Consider the following 17,200-nt stretch of genomic DNA (forward strand, 5'->3'; position numbering starts at 1 on the left):
TGGGAGGTGGCCCAGCCAGCAGGTAGCTTGGCACATAGAAAGCTCTGATTTTGCAAGACTGGCAAAATTGGGGCTGTGCCTGCTTGTGATGCAGGTGCATTGTATTAGCAGCATGGAGTACTGGCCTCACCTACATCTCTACACATGGAAAACATATAACCTGGCCATGAATGCTATTGGTTTGAGGGGTGAAAATACAGCCAAGCAGCAGCTCATAAAGGGTAGCTGCTGGCTTTCAGAGCACTCGTAAACTTCCGGTGGCCGAGATAAAACTTTGCTGGTCGGAGAAATGGATGCAAGGGAAAATGTGGGCAAAACTGTCCCATCTGCTGACAATACTTTGGAGGTCGTGCTGTAGGAGGTAATGCAAAATAAGGTGGCCCAGAAGGCTTACCCTCCCATGAGAGCTGAGATACAAACAGCATGGGGGGAGGTAGCCAAGCAAATCAATTCAGGCTCTCAGGCCCATCATACTTGGAAGCAAATGAGGCCCAAGTATGCCTGTATCAGAAGTGCCAAGGTAAGGATACCTCCATTTGTCTGCTTGCTTGAACTTTGTCCATGGAAGTTGTGGCCCCAATCAAAATGTTTCTCTCCTGCACCCTCGGGGAGATAGCATGCATTTACCTCTTTTCACAATAATCTTTCATACAACAGAAGCTCAAGGGCACAATTGCAAGTGGATCACAGTAACACCTTGCACATAGAAGTTCAAACTTCGACTGACGTTAGAGTACTGCCAGCAGAGACACCATGCTAGGTTACTTGCAAAGTCCTGTCACTGGGAGGTCTGGGCATAAGGTTGTTGTTTGCGGGGTTTAGGTAGTTGCTAAGATCTTCCTTAATGAGTTCTGCTTACTGACCAAGGCAGCATACGGCCACTGAGAGAAGACCAGGACAGTTGGCGGATCCACCATACAGAAGCAGCTCACTCATTATGAGGAGATGATCATGACACTTCTTAGCCATGAATATGTGAAAGGGTGAGTTTGGCAAGTTGGATGCACGTTGTCACAGCCCGAAACAGTGACAACATGTATCATCGAGAGGGGAGCAACCGGTCCCTGGCAAAAGTCTGCCGGACTGTAGTGAACCTCCACATTCAGGTACGTATCTTTAATAAACATACCGTTTTGGCAGCAACCTGCAGCAGTACCTTTCAGGCCGGCTGGTTGCGCTGCATGTAGAACAAGTTTTCCTGAACACAGCCAGTCCAGCACCTGCTACGTTCAAGGGCAACCCAATTTTGCACAACGGGCCTCAAACAGGTGTTAGGCCTGTAAGAGTAGGTACACCGGGTGGAATAGCCAGCACCATATTAGGCAGGATTAGAGTAGTGGTAAGGGTTAATGGAGTCTCCGAACATAAAGAGGTGCAGAGACCAGCACGGAGGCGTGGGAAGATGTGGGAAAAGGAATCTTAATAGGTGGACTGGCACCAGGGAGTCTGGAGAACAAGAAGGGAGTGTGATGGGATAATGGGTCTCTGTACCTCTTTTATGTAATTAAAACTAAGAGAGATAAGGATGTAAAGGCCATTATAAATAAATGTGGTCACTCATGGATGGAGAATGTTCGGAGAACAATAAACAGGTGGTACAACAACAACAACAACAACAACAACAACAACTTGCATTTCTACCCAGTGTAACTACTCTTACAAGCCTAACGCCTGGCGGAAGGGTCGAGAACCAGAGGACGCAGATTTAAGGTGATTGGCAAAAGTACCAAAGGCGACATGAGGAACAACTTTATTACTCAGCGAGTGGTTATGATCTGGAATGCACTGCCCGGGGGGGTGGTGGTGGAGGCAGATTCAATCGTGGCCTTCAAAGGGGAATTGGATAAGTACTTGAAGGGAGAAAAAATCTCCAGGGCTACGGGAAAAGGTCGGAGAAGTGGGACTAGCTTGATTGCTCTTACAAAGACCCGACACAGGCTCAACGGGCTGACTGGCCTCCTTTTGTGGTGTAACCATTCTATGATTTCTATTGCACCTTTAATGTAATAAAACCTCCCAAGACGCTTCACAGGAGCGTTATTAAACAAAATTTTTGAAGTAAGGAGATCACATAAGGAGATATTAGAACAGGTGACCAAAAGCTTGGTCAAAGAGGTAGGTTTTATGGTATTTCTTAAAGGAGGAGAGGTAGAGAGGCGGAGAGGTTTAGGGAGGGAATTCCAGAGCTTAGGGCCTAGGCAGCTGAAGGCACGGCCGCCAATGGTGGAGCGATTAAAATCGGGGATGTGTAAGAGGCTAGAACTGGAGGAGCGCAGAGATCTCGGAGGGTCGTAGGGCTGGAAGAGATCACAGAGATGGGGCGGGGTGAGGCCATGGAGGGATTTGAAAACAAAGGATGAGAATTTTAAAATTGAGGCGTTGCTAGACCAGGAGCCAATGTAGGTCAGTGAGCTTAGGGGTGGGTGAATGGGACTTCGTGCAATTTAGGATACGGGCAGCAGAGTTTTGGATGAGCTCAACTTTATGAAGGTTGGAAGATGGGAAGCCGGCCAGGAAAGTATTGGAATAGTCAGGTCCAGAGGTAACAAAGCCATGGATGAGGGTTTCAGAAGCAGATGAGCTGAAGCGGGGCCGGAGATGGGCAACATTACAGGAGGTGGAAGTAGGCGGTCTTGGTGATGGAGCAGACATGTGGTTGGAAGCTCATTTCATTGTCAAATAGGACCCCACGGTTACAAATGGTCCAGTTCAGTCTCAGACAGTGGCCAGGGAGAGGGATGGAGTCGGTGGCTAGGGAACGGAGTTCGTGGCGGACTGAATACAATGGCTTCGGTCTTTCCAATATATAATTAAGAGGAAATTTCTGCTCATCCAGTACTGGATGTCGGACAAGTGGTGTGACAAATCAGAGACAGTGGAGGGGTCAAGAGACGTGGTGGTGAGATTGAACTGGGTGTGTGGAACCTGACGTCGTGTTTTCGAATGATGTGGCCAAGGGGCAAGTATGTAGATGAGAAATAGGAGGGGGCCAAGGATAGATCCATGAGGGACTCCAGAGATAACGGTGCGGGAGCAGGAAGAGAAGCCATTGCAGGTGATTCTCTGGCTACAACTGAATAGTTAAGAACGGAACCAGGCGAGCGCAGCCCCACCCAACTGGACGACAGAGTAGAGGCATTGGAGGAGGATGGTGTGGTCAACCGTGTCAAAGGCTGCAGACAGGTGGAGAAGGATGAGGAGGGACAGTTTACCGTGGTCACAGTCACATAGGATGTCATTTTAGTGAGCATGGGTGAGGGGGGAAGTAGTTGTATTGAGCAATGCGATAACATATCAGCCGAAAGGACTTACACACTAACTGCACGCAGTCAGAACACGCTTATGTATTAACCTCACACTTAAGAGACGTAGTTAACCCTGTAAAGATACCGCACTTCAGGAACTTTACCTATTCTTGTATAGGGAAATCAAGACAACATCGCTTACAGGTCCCGATGAAGCATCGAAATTTACGGCATAAAAGGAGGCTATTTGGCCCATCATGTCTGTGCTGGCCGAAAAAGAGCTATCCAGCTGAATCCCACTTTCCAGCATTTGGTCCGTTGCCTTGTAGGTTACGGCACTTCAAGTACACATCCAAGTACTTTTTAAATGAGTTGAGGGTTTCTGCCTCTACCACCCTTTCAGGCAGTGAGTTCCAGACCCCCACCACCCTCTGGGTGAAAAAAATTCTCCTCAACTCCCCTCTAATCCTTCTACCAATCACTTTAAATCTATGCCCCCTGGTTATTGACGCCTCTGCTAAGGGAAATAGATCCTCCCTATCCACTCTATCTAGGCCCCTCATAATTTTATACACCTCAATTAAATCACCCCTCGGCCTCCTTTGTTCCAATGAAAATAATCCCAGCCTATCCAATCTTTCCCCACAGCTAAAATTCTCCAGTCCTGGCAACATCCTCGTAAATCTCCTCTGTACCCTCTCTAGTGCATTCATATCTTTCCTGTAATGTGGTGACCAGAACTGTACGCAGTACTCTGGCTGTGGCCTAACTAGCCTTTTAGACAGTTCTAGCATAACCTCCCTGCTGTTACATTCTATGCCTCGCCTGATGAAGGAAAGTATCCCGTATGCCTTCTTAACCACCTTCTCTATCTGTCCTGCTACCTTCAGGGATCTGTGGACATGCACTCCAAGGTCCCTCTCTTCCTCTACACCTCTCAGTATCCTCACCGCATGTAATGGGTTATATTAGTTTGTTCATTGATAAAGATTATTCATCAGACTTGAGTCTACCTTGAGTCCACGTACCTATAAGGGATAAGGATTATTCTGAAACCCAACAAGGCCCCTTATTTGCACATGCAATGGGACTAACGCCTGATTCAGGCGCGGACCCTGGATGCCTATATTTGTGCCTATACCAACATGGCGGGTGGAACACTACCCGCTTGTAATGAGCATGTGCTTCCTACCTGCTTTGGCACCTGTTTAGCATCTGAAAAACAAGCGTCTAAGCCATCGAATTTCTAGACCTTTAAGTCTATTCCTTTGCTTGCAGGACAAATTGGAACATTATAAAAGGGAACAGATCTGAAGTAGAAAACAGCTTGGAAATGACAAGCCCTTGATTCGAATTGAAGAGACCACTCTGGACATCAGTAACTATGGCAGCATTGAGGATGTAGGGGAGGGTGAAGACAATGGCTTCCTCCAATCTCAGGGCGAGTACCATCCTGCTCACCATGTTTTGTTCTTCTTTCTACTGATACACAGGCACACACTAAACCACTAAAGGGTCATGCCAGTATATTGCAAAGCCAGCAACGCTTGAAGATGTTTCTTGCAGCCAGTATTATACCCATATGTTCCTATTCCGTTTTGTAGACCTGAAGAGTGAGCATTATTTTCATCAACTTCTGCAAACCCCCGTACTAACCAATTGTATATTCAGTTGTCTGAAAGTTGTGATTTGCTATTTTTTTCTGGTTGCCAGATCTTCCCCAATAGCTGAAGGAGGACCCACTATGGCCAGAAAAGATAGCAGCTGGATTATCTCTGCTACTGGCAGCCGTGCCAGTAAGTGATACAGAAAAATACCTTTGAGCTGCCTCTCGAGTGTCTCTGGAAGCAACCTTATTTATTTTACAGCACTGTCACTGAACTCAGGACTGCTATCAGCAGGAGTACGATAAGAGGCAAGTATATAAATAGCATCTGCTTCAGTATGTATTAACAGGAACACATTTCTATCCTTGTATGTGTGTTACATATATTGCTGAATTATAAATAGAATAGGACAACGGTATAAGTTTAGTAAAGATTTTAATTCTGCGAATTTCGAGTCCATCTGCAGATGTTACAACTGATGAATGTACACATTACTCAGACACAGGTTAAACCAGCACACTCATGATTAAAGTTTAACAAAAATAACGTGATTTGACATTTGAGAGCAGCATTAACTGAAAATTTCAGTGCCTGTATGAGAAAAAAGGTACAGTAAATCACACTTAATTAAGACGACCAGAACAGCTTTGCTTAGAGTTTGTAGTGTATGCAGCCTTCGATTAAACCCCATAAACCAAGCGTTTACTTTTCTTTTGATATATGTTAGGGAAACCAATGTAAAAGTTTTGAAGAACCCTTGGCATTTACTCTCCACTAAAACTGAAAAAAAGATAGTGCTTCTAGCAAGTCTCCACTATGGTCACATATTTTGGCTCGGCTCTAGATACTGTTCTTTGATATTCCACGTTTCGATTTGTTTGTATATGTTCTCTTGTTCAGCACTGTGCTGTGTGATCATTCACGGTCAGGATTCTGTTCTTGGTTATACAACAGTTAAAACAATTACAAGCCCCCTAAAAGCAATAGGAGACCCTGGCTGTTCTGCAATTCTAGCTTTGATAACTCTGTATTCAAACATTTTACTCCCATTTTAAACTTTAAAAGTGGAGCTGGAAAATGTACATTGGCTACTGTCCTGCTCTAAGGCCAGTAAAAGGTATCGTTACCTGATCAAGTGAGTACTTAACAGGATTTTTCCATGAAGTGATTAGGTTGGTTGAATACAAAGAAGAGGGTCCAAATGGTGGGATTTTCAAGTAGGGTTTTAGTACCTTATGTCCAAATGTTTAAAATTCAGGTTGAATGTTGATTATACCTTTCTATGAACTCGACTTTGTTCAAAAGATTGCAGCTTCATTAATGCTTTCTTTTTTTGACTGAGTTCTCAAGTCCACCACACTATTAACTTACATGGATTCATAGCTGTAGTGTTACATATTGGGTCTTAAATGGCAGACTCAACTTCTAGACTTAATCTCAACTGACATTTACACATCGGCATTCCTTAAGGTGGGGTATGCAAACTCTGATCCATGGGGAGAGGGAAGGAAACTGGGATGATACTCCCCATCACCCAAATGCATTCTCTGTAATGGGCTGGCCAAAGAGCAGTCATTACAGTGAGATATTTGCAGGTCGAGTCACTGTGGAAAAAGAATTAATTACAACTTACAAGACCACCAAAAATGTGAGATCAGGGATTTAAAAAAAAAATAGCTAGGGATAACATTTCATTAGGTATGACACAGTTTTCATTAGTAATAAAGAACAATTTGCTGTTTGCTTAAAAGTATATCACAGTACTTGTTAATGTAACGTTGAAACATTTGAGAATGACGAGTTATAAACAAACATTTAATTCAAATATGGAAGAGAGAATTAGGGTCATCACACTGCTATTAATGCAAATTAGAAACTGCATGGACTTTTTCGTTCTTTGCACAGCTTCACCAACACGTCGGGTAACCCTGCAGCAAAGCTTTGGACCCTGCAATTTATTTTTAAGGCATATGTGTAACTGCATGAGTCAATTAAAGCAACACTGCTGCATAACTGTTATACTTTCAAATCACTGGATACCTCATAGGAACATTAATTTATCTTAATAAATACCAATTTTCACTGCAATTTTAAAATAAAATAATTTAAACGGCATAGTCAGCTTTTCAGTGTGTGCTTCAAGTATGGGACGCTACACTTGAAGCAGATATCACAAGTCCAGCTCCAGTAGGTGTAGACACTTCTCTCTTCTTTTCGCTACCCACCCTTGGCGTTAAATTCCTGATTGAAAAAGTCGACGCGCTGCCCCAGAATCCAATGCACATCAAGACATTGTCCTGCACCGAAAGCTCCCTAACTATTTACCGATGCAAGTTCAGCCTCCACCCAAAGGCTCATGCCAGCAAATCATTTCAACACGTGTGTTACTGGGTGGAATGGGTCACACTTTCGGGAGCCCGGCTTCCTTGTGAACTTGCAGTGCCGCTGCACATACACAATACGCCACGTTAGCATCTGCATATGCGCGGCAGTGATTTGCATTATTTTTGGGAGAAATGGGAGCATCACTCTGTGTACTCTGCATAACCTGACCACAACAACCAGGGTACAATTATTTAATTCACCTCACTCACACAAGACAGTGCAACAAGAGAAGAAGTTACCTCATATCCTTTTTTTTTTAGTATGGTGTGCCTACGAGTGAGCTACAACCATAAAACCAACACTTCAAAATAGATGAGTGCCCGTGTAACATGAGCAGATGTGTCCTCCGGCTTAACTCAAACGCACAGAACAAAAAAACCTCGAATGCTGGAAATCTGAAATAAAAACAGAAAATACTGAAGATACAAAGCAGCACCTGAAACAGTAACTGTTCTTTCTCTTTCAAATCCTTCACTGGGCTACAGTGCATCTCCAGCATTTTCTGTCTTTACCTCAACAGCACATAGGGCCATAGGCTTTCAGACGCAGGCTGTCCAGGTACCTAATGAACTGCAGCTTAAAAGTTTGTGGTAACAGAGCAAACTATCTCCACGCATCGAGCCTTCGACAAACAACAATCATGGAGATTCCTGAGAGGAGTGACTGGAGTTTCTGGGCAAGTACAAGGTGCACGGGATGACCAGGCGCTCGTTCGGAACTGCGTCCACTAGAATCAGCGGAAAACAGGAGATTTGTGTATGATTGTTGATCGTTCACTGAAGCGTCCAGTCAAACTGGGCATAGTTAGTGAGAGGAAGAGGATGGGTACACTGAGCAGACTTTTATTGCTGGATAGTCGCTTGCAGTGAAGAGGGATCGACTGTGCGAAACACATCTACGAAGCCCTCAATCACCTGCTTCGACAAGATGCCAACACAACCATGTCCTGTGTTTTTTAAAAACCAGCAAGCCAAGTATTTATGAAGAGGTATAGGATTCCTGAAACGTTTAAAATGTAATAATTATGCAGCATTGCAACTTTAGGTAGAGCTAAGGCATGGGACAAACCCAGAGCCAAATTACATTTCAGTTGAAACATATAAATATGGTTTAAGATTAAAGTGAATACAAGACAGCACCTAACACACAAATAAGCAGTAAGGCAACAACAGTATTGTAAACTAAAATCAACCACATTTTACCTGATTCACACTGGGATCCATTGCTCTAGTTCAGGAAACAAGCTAACATTTTTAAAACTATATAGGGCTGATATGATTTTCCCTACCTTTCTAAGACTTAGGTACTTTTTTTTTGTATAAGGAAGCTTCTCTAAATTTACTTTCCCTATTGATCACAACAATATTCAGTTCCAAATTCCTACCCTATATGGCTATATAACGCAGGATCGGATATAGTTAACACATTGGTAACTTTTGAAATTGCTTCAGAACATCACAAAAATCTTAGTGTGCTGACAAAACACGCTTCGAGCCCTGGAATCTTAGTGGATTTTCTTTGCTGGATAGTGGTCCATCTGTGCAGAGAGGCCATTTGTGTGTCCATTCGCAGCTATTGTAGAACCATTTAGACAGTCTTTCCTTCTGAAAGCACTCTTTTTCTTGTAGGTCTGAAATTGTCCAAACACAAAAGAGAAAAGAAATGAATATGGGCAAAGCATAGCACAGTAGGCCCACTTGTAGGCAATTCTAATGAATAAGTATCTTGTATACAAGGCAATTCTTCTTGAGACCTTAGATAAAGGTGTATTTGTATGTAACCCAATAATATACAAAAGACAACTCTGTGCCTCCCCCGGTTTCTTGCACTTTATACAGTAGTTTCATACACGCTCGGGACCATGGGGAAGTAGAGCCTTCCACAGTTAAACCGAGGCCTCGGTTTTTATAGGGAACGGTGCTTAGGCCTCATTTGAATAAATCTCTGCAGAGTCTCGCCCAACACCCGGCCAGAGTGACTACGTGACCAGCGGGCGGGAGTGGGCATCGGGCAGCAGGAGGCAGCAGCCAGGAACCCGTGAGAACGTCCTTGGGAGTCAGTCCCAGGGAAAGCTCTAGGCATGATCGGGGGGGGGGGGGGGGGGGGATAGGGTGGGGGGAGAGGCTCTGGACACAACCTGGGGGGGAAGAGAGGCTCTGGGCACGATCAGGGGGAAGGGGGGGGGGAGACTCTGGGCAGGATCGGGATGGGGCGGAGGCTCCGACAAAGGTCGGGATGGGGAAGGGGGGAGGCTCCGACAAAGGTCGGGATGGGGAAGGGGGAGGCTCTGACAAAGATCGGGATGGGGGAGGGGGGAGGCTCCGACAAAGATCGGGATGGGGAGGGGGAGGCTCTGACAAAGATCGGGATGGGGAGGGGGAGGCTCTGACAAAGATCGGGATGGGGAGGGGGAGGCTCTGACAAAGATCGGGATGGGGAGGGGGAGGCTCTGACAAAGATCGGGATGGGGGAGGGTCTGATAAAGATCGGGATGGGGGAGGGGGGAGACTCTGACAAAGATCGGGATGGGGAGGGAGGAGACTCTGACAAAGATCGGGATGGGGAGGGGGAGGCTCTGACAAAGATCGGGATGGGGAGGGGGAGGCTCTGACAAAGATCGGGATGGGGGAGGGTCTGATAAAGATCGGGATGGGGGAGGGGGGAGACTCTGACAAAGATCGGGATGGGGAGGGAGGAGACTCTGACAAAGATCGGGATGGGGGAGGGGGGAGGGTCTGACAAAGATCGGGATGGGGGAGGGGGGAGGGTCTGACAAAGATCGGGAGGCGGGTAGCCCAGCACAAGGGAGGCCCAAGACTTTGCCCCTCCTGGCCCAAAAGGAAACCTAAAAAAAAAACTTTAAAACTTACCTTCTGGGGCTCTTCTGGCCCAGGACCTGACTCGCAACAGGCAGCCATCACCTCGCATCGGACCCAATCTGAGTATTTAAAGTAGGATCCCATTTCCTTCCTGCAGGTGTCTCGCTCGCCTACTCAAAAGAGCAGGTTAAGATCGGGGCTCGGCGGGAAGGCAGAGGGATCAGAGGGGGTAAATCTTATTTTAACTGCTCCCCCCCCCCCGACCCCGCCCGGTTACCGCCAGGCGGGGCCAGTTAAAATCTGGACCTAACTCTCTCTCACTTGGATAGCAATGTATAACCAGGCAAGAGTAGAAGCACAAATGTTACACTCGGCCAGTCGATCCTGCCTGTGTGTATTTCACGGGAAAATCAGAGTTGCAACGAAGGAGGACTGACTTTCTATATCAAAGCTTTGAGAGTGTCCATCTCCCTCAAGATTCACATTCCAGATGCCACACTTCAAAGTGTCAAAACTATATTAAACGAAGGGGGTGCAGGAACAGAGAGACCTGGGGGTGCACATACACAAATTTTTGAAGGTGGCAGGACAAGTTGAGAAGGCTGTTAAAAATGAGTATGGGCTTTATTAATAGAGGCATAGAGTACAAAAGCGAGGAAGTTATGCTAAACCTTTATAAAACTCTGGTTAGGCCTCAACGGGAGTATTGTGTTCAATTCTGGGCACCGCACTTTAGGAAAGATGTGAAGGCCTTAGAGGGGGTGCAGAAGAGAATGATACCAGGGATGAGGGACTTCAGTTATGTGGAGAGACTGGAGAAGCTGGGGCTGTTCTCCTTAGAGCAGAGAAGGTTAAGGGGAGATTTGATCGAGGTGTTCAAGATCATGAACGGTTTTGACCGAGTAAATAAGGAGAAACTGTTTCCAGTGACAGGAGGGTCGGTAACCAGAGGACACAGATTTAAGGTGATCGGCAAAAGAGCCAGAGGCGACATGAGGAAACATTTTTTTTTACGCAGCGAGTTGTTATGATCTGGAATGCACTGCCTGAAAGGGCGGTGGAACCAGATTCAATAGTAACTTTCAAAAGGGAATTGGATAAATACTTGAAGGGAAAAAATTGGCAGGGCTATGGGGAAAGAGCAGGGGAATGGGACTAGTTGGATAGCTCTTTCAAAGAGGTGGCACAGGCACGATGGGCCGAATGGCCTCCTCCTGTGCTGTACTTACTATGATTTAGAGAAAGTAGGGCATTTTATTTTCTGACCTAGAGCTGAAAATTTTCACGGACCTGGTAATCGGGAACCTTTCCTCACAATGTGGATGTGACATGCTCTGAGATTACCTGGGATGTGACATGCTCTGAGATTACCTGGGATGTGACATGCTCTGAGATTACCTGGGATGTGACATGCTCTGAGATTACCTGGGATGTGACACAGCAACTTCTTCATTTTAATGCAGGGCTATAATTTCCAGGCTATACATTGCATGTCCTTACATGAGAAATTTTTCAGGGGTTCTTCCGGTCTCCCGCCGTAAAACCGGCTTAAAAAAAGCAGTAGGGACGAGCATAATTGGGCTACCTGTGTTTTTTGGGGGGTTTCGCCAGTCTTCTACCAGAGTTACGGTGGGAGATTGGGACAACCCCCACAAAAGTTCTGGGCCGATGTGTTTTTGATAATCCTACTTGTGATTTTTTTTTAAGCAATCATTTATGAAGTCAATGGGCCTGTATGGTAGAAAATAACTTTTCAGTACCAAGAAGTAAATGCTGCAATTTCCGAAACGATTTGACAGGAACCTTTGAAGCCATTGTGTTTCTGCGGTATGTCTTGATGCGGATTTTCTGCTGCTTACTGCCTGCGTGAAGTGGGGAAAATTCACTTGGATGGATTCTGAAGGGAAGATTCTGCACGAAAAACCTCTCTGACTTTTTTGACAAAGTAACATCCCAAGTGGGCTGAGGAGCCCTATGACATGATGTCCCTCGACTTCCAAAAGGCATTTGACAAAGTTCTTCATGAAGGGCTGTTAGTTAAGCTTCAAGCTGTGAAGATCCAGGGTAATGGATAAGAAATTGGCTTGAGGGTGGAAAACAAGTGCTTGTTGTTGAAGTTATGATGTCAGGGTGGAAGGGAGCACTAAGTGGAGTGCCAAGGCTCGGTGTTGGGAGCACAACTGTCTCTAATTTACAGCAATTAGATTCAGAAACCCTAGAAAAATTGGTCAAATTTGCAAATGATACCAAAATAGGAGGGGCAGTGGAATCAAAGGAGGCAGATCTGAAATTAAAGAATACGTTGCACAAAAAGTGGGGAGAACAATGGCAGATGGCGTTTAATGCAAACAACTGTAAAGTACTGCTCATAAGCAGGAATAATGGTCGGCATAAGTACTCCATGAATGATGCTGAAGCTAAAGGTAAACAATTTTACAACACCAAGTTATAGTCCAGCAATTTTATTTTAAATTCACAAGCTTTCGGAGGCTACCTCCTTCGTCAGGTGAACGATGTGAAGGAGGTAGCATCCGAAAGCTTGTGAATTTAAAATAAAATTGCTGGACTATAACTTGGTGTTGTAAAATTGTTTACAATTGTCAACCCCAGTCCATCACCGGCATCTCCACATCGAAGCTAAAGGTGAAAGAGACCTAGGATGTTTGGTAGACTTTGATGCTCAAAATGTTCAACCAAGAGTAGCAATCGACAAAGTCAATAGAATGTCGGACTATTTAGCCAGAAGAGCAGAATAGAAGTCAGAGGAAGTCATGCTCAAACCGCACAGTGATCTTGCCAGACCACACCTTCAGTACTATGTACACCGAGAGACAAAGGACTGTTTTCAGGAAGTCCTTCAACGCTTGGAGACAGTGCAGAAAAGAGCCATAAAGTTGATCTTTAGTGTCAGATGCCTGAGTTATGAGAAAAGATTGGAGAAAACTGGACTTTTCAGCATCAACAGACGTGTTTGATCTTACAGAGGTATATGTGACAGTTAACAGAATGGAAAAGATAAAGCCACAAAATTACTTTAAATTGAGAGTAGAACAAGGGAATGTAGGTTCAAACTAGTAAAAGGTGAATTTAGGATTGATATCTGAGAGTTATTCTTGATGACTCTCAAGAGTAACACATGGAATAGACTCCTGGATAGAGTATTAGAGGTGAAAACCCTGGAGTCACTCAAGAAACAACTGGATGCTGCCATGGGGGACTTCAGGGCCTTTCTGGATAAAATGGGTCAAACAGCTTTCATCATCCATAATTATCTGGTGATTTTGTTAAATGGCTTATTTACATTAGTTAAGGTGATAAGTTGGAATAAATACAGCTGACTAGCTATCTTATTTCTCAATTGGTGCAAATAAGATGTAATGAGAGCAAATTATTTAAACAGCTGCCTAATGCTACCACTTACCTGAATATAGAAATTAGTGAAGAGGATAATCAGAGAGATCATGTAGCCAATCTGGAAATACAGCCAGCCACTTGGAAATCCACACGGCCAGATAACACCAAAACTAGTCTGAACTATCGTCAGAACAAACTGGAGCTGAAAATATTGGAGAAATTTAGAATCGTATCTAAGAAACTTGTAAGCAAAGACAAAGTAAAATACCAGATATGGAGTACCATTCTAAAACTAGTGAACTGACAGGGCAATCTTAATTTCTTATTTTAACTTGCCACATTAAGAGAGAGGTTTTGGTCCATTCTATGAATATGACGATAATGGATGTGCATGAGTAATACTGGGGATCAGCTTGATAACTAAAACTAGAGTTCATGGGGGTAAATTTCCTTGGAGCTTCTCTCACTGTGCTGCTGTAACTTCCCTAACTCATTCACGCATGTAAACGGGGTTTCCGCTGCACTTCTGGTGAAGTTACGGTAGTAGGTTATTGGTGAGTAAGTGCTGCTTGATAGAACCGTTGACAACTCCTTCCACCATTTTCACACACCTCGTGCCAAACTGCAATTTGATCTTTTTTTTTTGAGTATCCAAATTTAGCCCAGGACCAGCTCCACAATTCAGATTCCTTCTTTAACACAGATTGATATTTATTTATTTATGTATTTATTGTTTAAATATCCCAGATTAGATCTTGCACTGAACCTGAGCTTAACAACTCATACAATGTGATATCACTTTAACTACTGCCCAAACTTGGTCATGAGAGGGTGAAGGCTACAGTGTGTAATAACATTGTAAACACAATGGAAGATTTTCTTTGATTGCTATTTCTAGTTAAATTGTAAATGCATTCTTTTAGAACATTTACTGAAAATATCAAAGAACATGTCCCTGCTATAATCTCCCCGCCCAATTTACCCAGTTTAACTCCAATTTATCCCAGTTCAATAACTAGTTCCTTTTCAAAAAATCACATCCTTTTGAAATAAAATGAAACCTCTGGGGTAATTTTCCACTTCACTGCCTGGGCGGTAATCTGGCGGAGCAGATCGCTGGCCCGTGGATTTCATTGCGATGGAAATCAGACAGGTTCTACAACCCATTGAGCAATCTGTTCTACCAGATTACTGCCCAGGCAGTGAAGATATAAATTACCGCCTCATCTCTCTCTCTCTCTCTCTCTTTTCTCCCCGGCCACTGCTTCTGCCTTTCTTAAAGCATCTCATATTCTGCAGTATGCACCATGTATCTGTTACTCTAATTATATCCAAATCTTACTTCACGTTGAACACTTTAGTCCCACCATTTTATTTATTCCAACAATTGGTATAAAAACTACTCAGTTTGATCCTTTCTCTTCCCACCCAAAGTTCACCTTTATCCTCAAATTCCTTGTTTTTATCTTACAGCAAATCCCTCCTTTGTGCCATAATTTCTGAGAATGCCCTCAAATAATATCAGGTTTGAAACAATCTTACAATTATACTGACAACCATCTGCTTGCTTGACTGTAGTTTTTTTTTCTGCATTACCACTAGGTCTTTCTTTCTAGGCTTCAATATGTATTTCTTCCATGTGGCCATCTTTACCCATTTGTGCCTTCTTTAAATCTTTCTTCATGATACTGAATGCTTTTCATTAGTTTTCTTGCATTTATTTATTTATTTCAATCTTTATTACAAAAGCCCTACCCCCAAAAGGCTCTCAATCATTAATGATGTTAAATCTTTCCTTTCCTACCACCTCTTTAACCACTCATTTGCACTATTTACAAACTGACAATGTGGTCTTCTACTTAAGCTATGTTCATGGCAATCCAGTTTCCTTTCATATCTTTATTTGCGCTGCAGTTGATGTCTCATCTTTTGACTCTTTCTCCATTAACTCAGGGGTTCCCTAGGGCTCTGACCTCTTTCCCATTCTGCTCTCTCTCTACATCAATGATCTTCTCCCGCTCATCATCCAAGCCTGCCCATACCTTTACTGATGATTCCACTCTACATTCATCAACTTTCTTCAGACTGCAGGCCCATAGTGCACACAATCTTCATTCTTTTCACGGTACAATAGCAGAATCCCTACATATTGGTCTCCTCCTTGTTCTTTGATGGGGCAAACCTCTATGATTCTATAAGTGCAGGCAATTGGGACTAGCTTAGTGGTATAAACTGGGCGACATGGACATGATGGGCCGAAGGGCCTGTTTCCATGTTGTAAACTTCTATGATTCATATGAAAATCTTGTTTTCTTTCAATTCTTCAAAGACACATTTTCTTTTGCAAGTCCTTCCCCTTTTGCCTTTGATGACTCCACCTTTAGTCATTCATCGATCGACATTCTCAGCTCCAAAATCTCCGCTGATTTTGAATTGAACTTCCAATCTCTTCAATTTTTTTAAAGTTGCTTCAAAGAAATGTTGTTTCTTTTTTGTGCCAAATACTTCTTTCCTCCTTAATAAATCTTAATTCTCCATAAACCCAAGACATGAATACACCCCTCTATCTTAGGAGATTCTTCTAACGCCTCTCTCATACTCTTGGACACAATATAAGATAAAGTTTTTTGTCGGATAAGCAATCTTTCTCTCACCTCTAGCCTACAATCTTCTTCTCTCCATTGTAGCCTGTCTCCCTATTTTTACCAAAATTGATGATTATTGCTCCTCTAAACTATTCTCTCTCGGTTCACCTAAGCTCCAAATGTGCCATTCTAAATGCTCTTCCTCATCACCTCTCTCTCTCATCAGTCCCTCCTACAATCTACAGGCTTTTAAAAGCCAAGCTTGGCATAACCTACTTGGTGATTTATCGCATCATCCCTCCGACTTTCTTCAACCTTCCTGGTGTCCTTACACTGTTGTCTTTGGCCTTTCACTGAGTTTTCTCAATAATTAACAAAAAGTAATCGACACATTCCAGAAAAGTCCAGACACCATGATCCCCACTTAACATTCTCTCCCCTGAAAGATCATGTCCAACTTCACAGATTCACTTCTCAATTTTGGAAATCATAGGGGGTGATTTTAAACCCCAAGAACGGGTGGGTTGGGGGCGGGTGGGAGTTGAAAATAATTGTTTTTTTGGGGTCGCAACCACAAAATTTTCGGACTTTGCATTCCCAGTGGGAAGCCTGTACTTTTACACGCCGATGTTAAACCCGGAAATAAAGCCGGGTTGCGGTCGCGACCCAAAAAACAACTATTTTCAACTCCCACCCGCCCCCAACCCACCCGTTCTTGGGTGTTAAAATTACCCCCAAAGAGTTCCTCATGTCAGCATTCTCCATTATTCTGGATTGGGTCCAAGTCTACCCTTGAACCTGCTGGGCCGGACTGACTGACTGTTTTCCATCACCTCATTCCTTTACAGGATTTCTGTAACGCACTTTCAGAACCCTCCATTCTTCCTCTTTCCCACAGATATTTTCTAAGTTATGGCACTGCCATCTTATCACAAGCTAGTACATTGGTAATTATCACTTAGTTACCATCCAGAAGTTGTAAAGATCATACAAAATCATATTCGTTACCAATGGGAAAGTGCACCGTGTAGATCAGGCATGGGGGAGGAGGAGGGAGCAAATGGTTATAAAAATGTTAAATAATTTTAAATTTTATATTCATGTGCACATTAAAACCATGCGTGCTTTCTGTTCTGTGACTTAAATTGCTTCATTGTTTAATATTAGCAGTTAGCTTGTGGTAAAATGGCAGCGCCGTAACTTCA

General features: G+C 43.8%; 1 protein-coding gene across 1 annotated transcript in view; it reads right to left on the reverse strand.

Moving 5' to 3' along the window:
- Positions 1 to 5,270: 5,270 nt before the first annotated feature.
- The window catches only part of LOC137313285 (very long chain fatty acid elongase 5-like), a 94,495-nt gene continuing 82,565 nt past the window's right edge, over positions 5,271 to 17,200 (reverse strand). Inside the window, exons 8-9 of the mRNA XM_067979410.1 lie at positions 13,478 to 13,612; positions 5,271 to 8,867 (exon numbers count right to left, since the gene is read on the reverse strand). Coding sequence (XP_067835511.1) covers positions 8,742 to 8,867; positions 13,478 to 13,612 — 261 coding nt within the window. The 3' untranslated portion in view covers positions 5,271 to 8,741. The remainder of the gene's footprint in view (positions 8,868 to 13,477; positions 13,613 to 17,200) is intronic.

The sequence above is a fragment of the Heptranchias perlo genome, unplaced genomic scaffold (genome assembly GCF_035084215.1).
Source record: "Heptranchias perlo isolate sHepPer1 unplaced genomic scaffold, sHepPer1.hap1 HAP1_SCAFFOLD_460, whole genome shotgun sequence".
NCBI lineage: Eukaryota > Metazoa > Chordata > Chondrichthyes > Hexanchiformes > Hexanchidae > Heptranchias > Heptranchias perlo.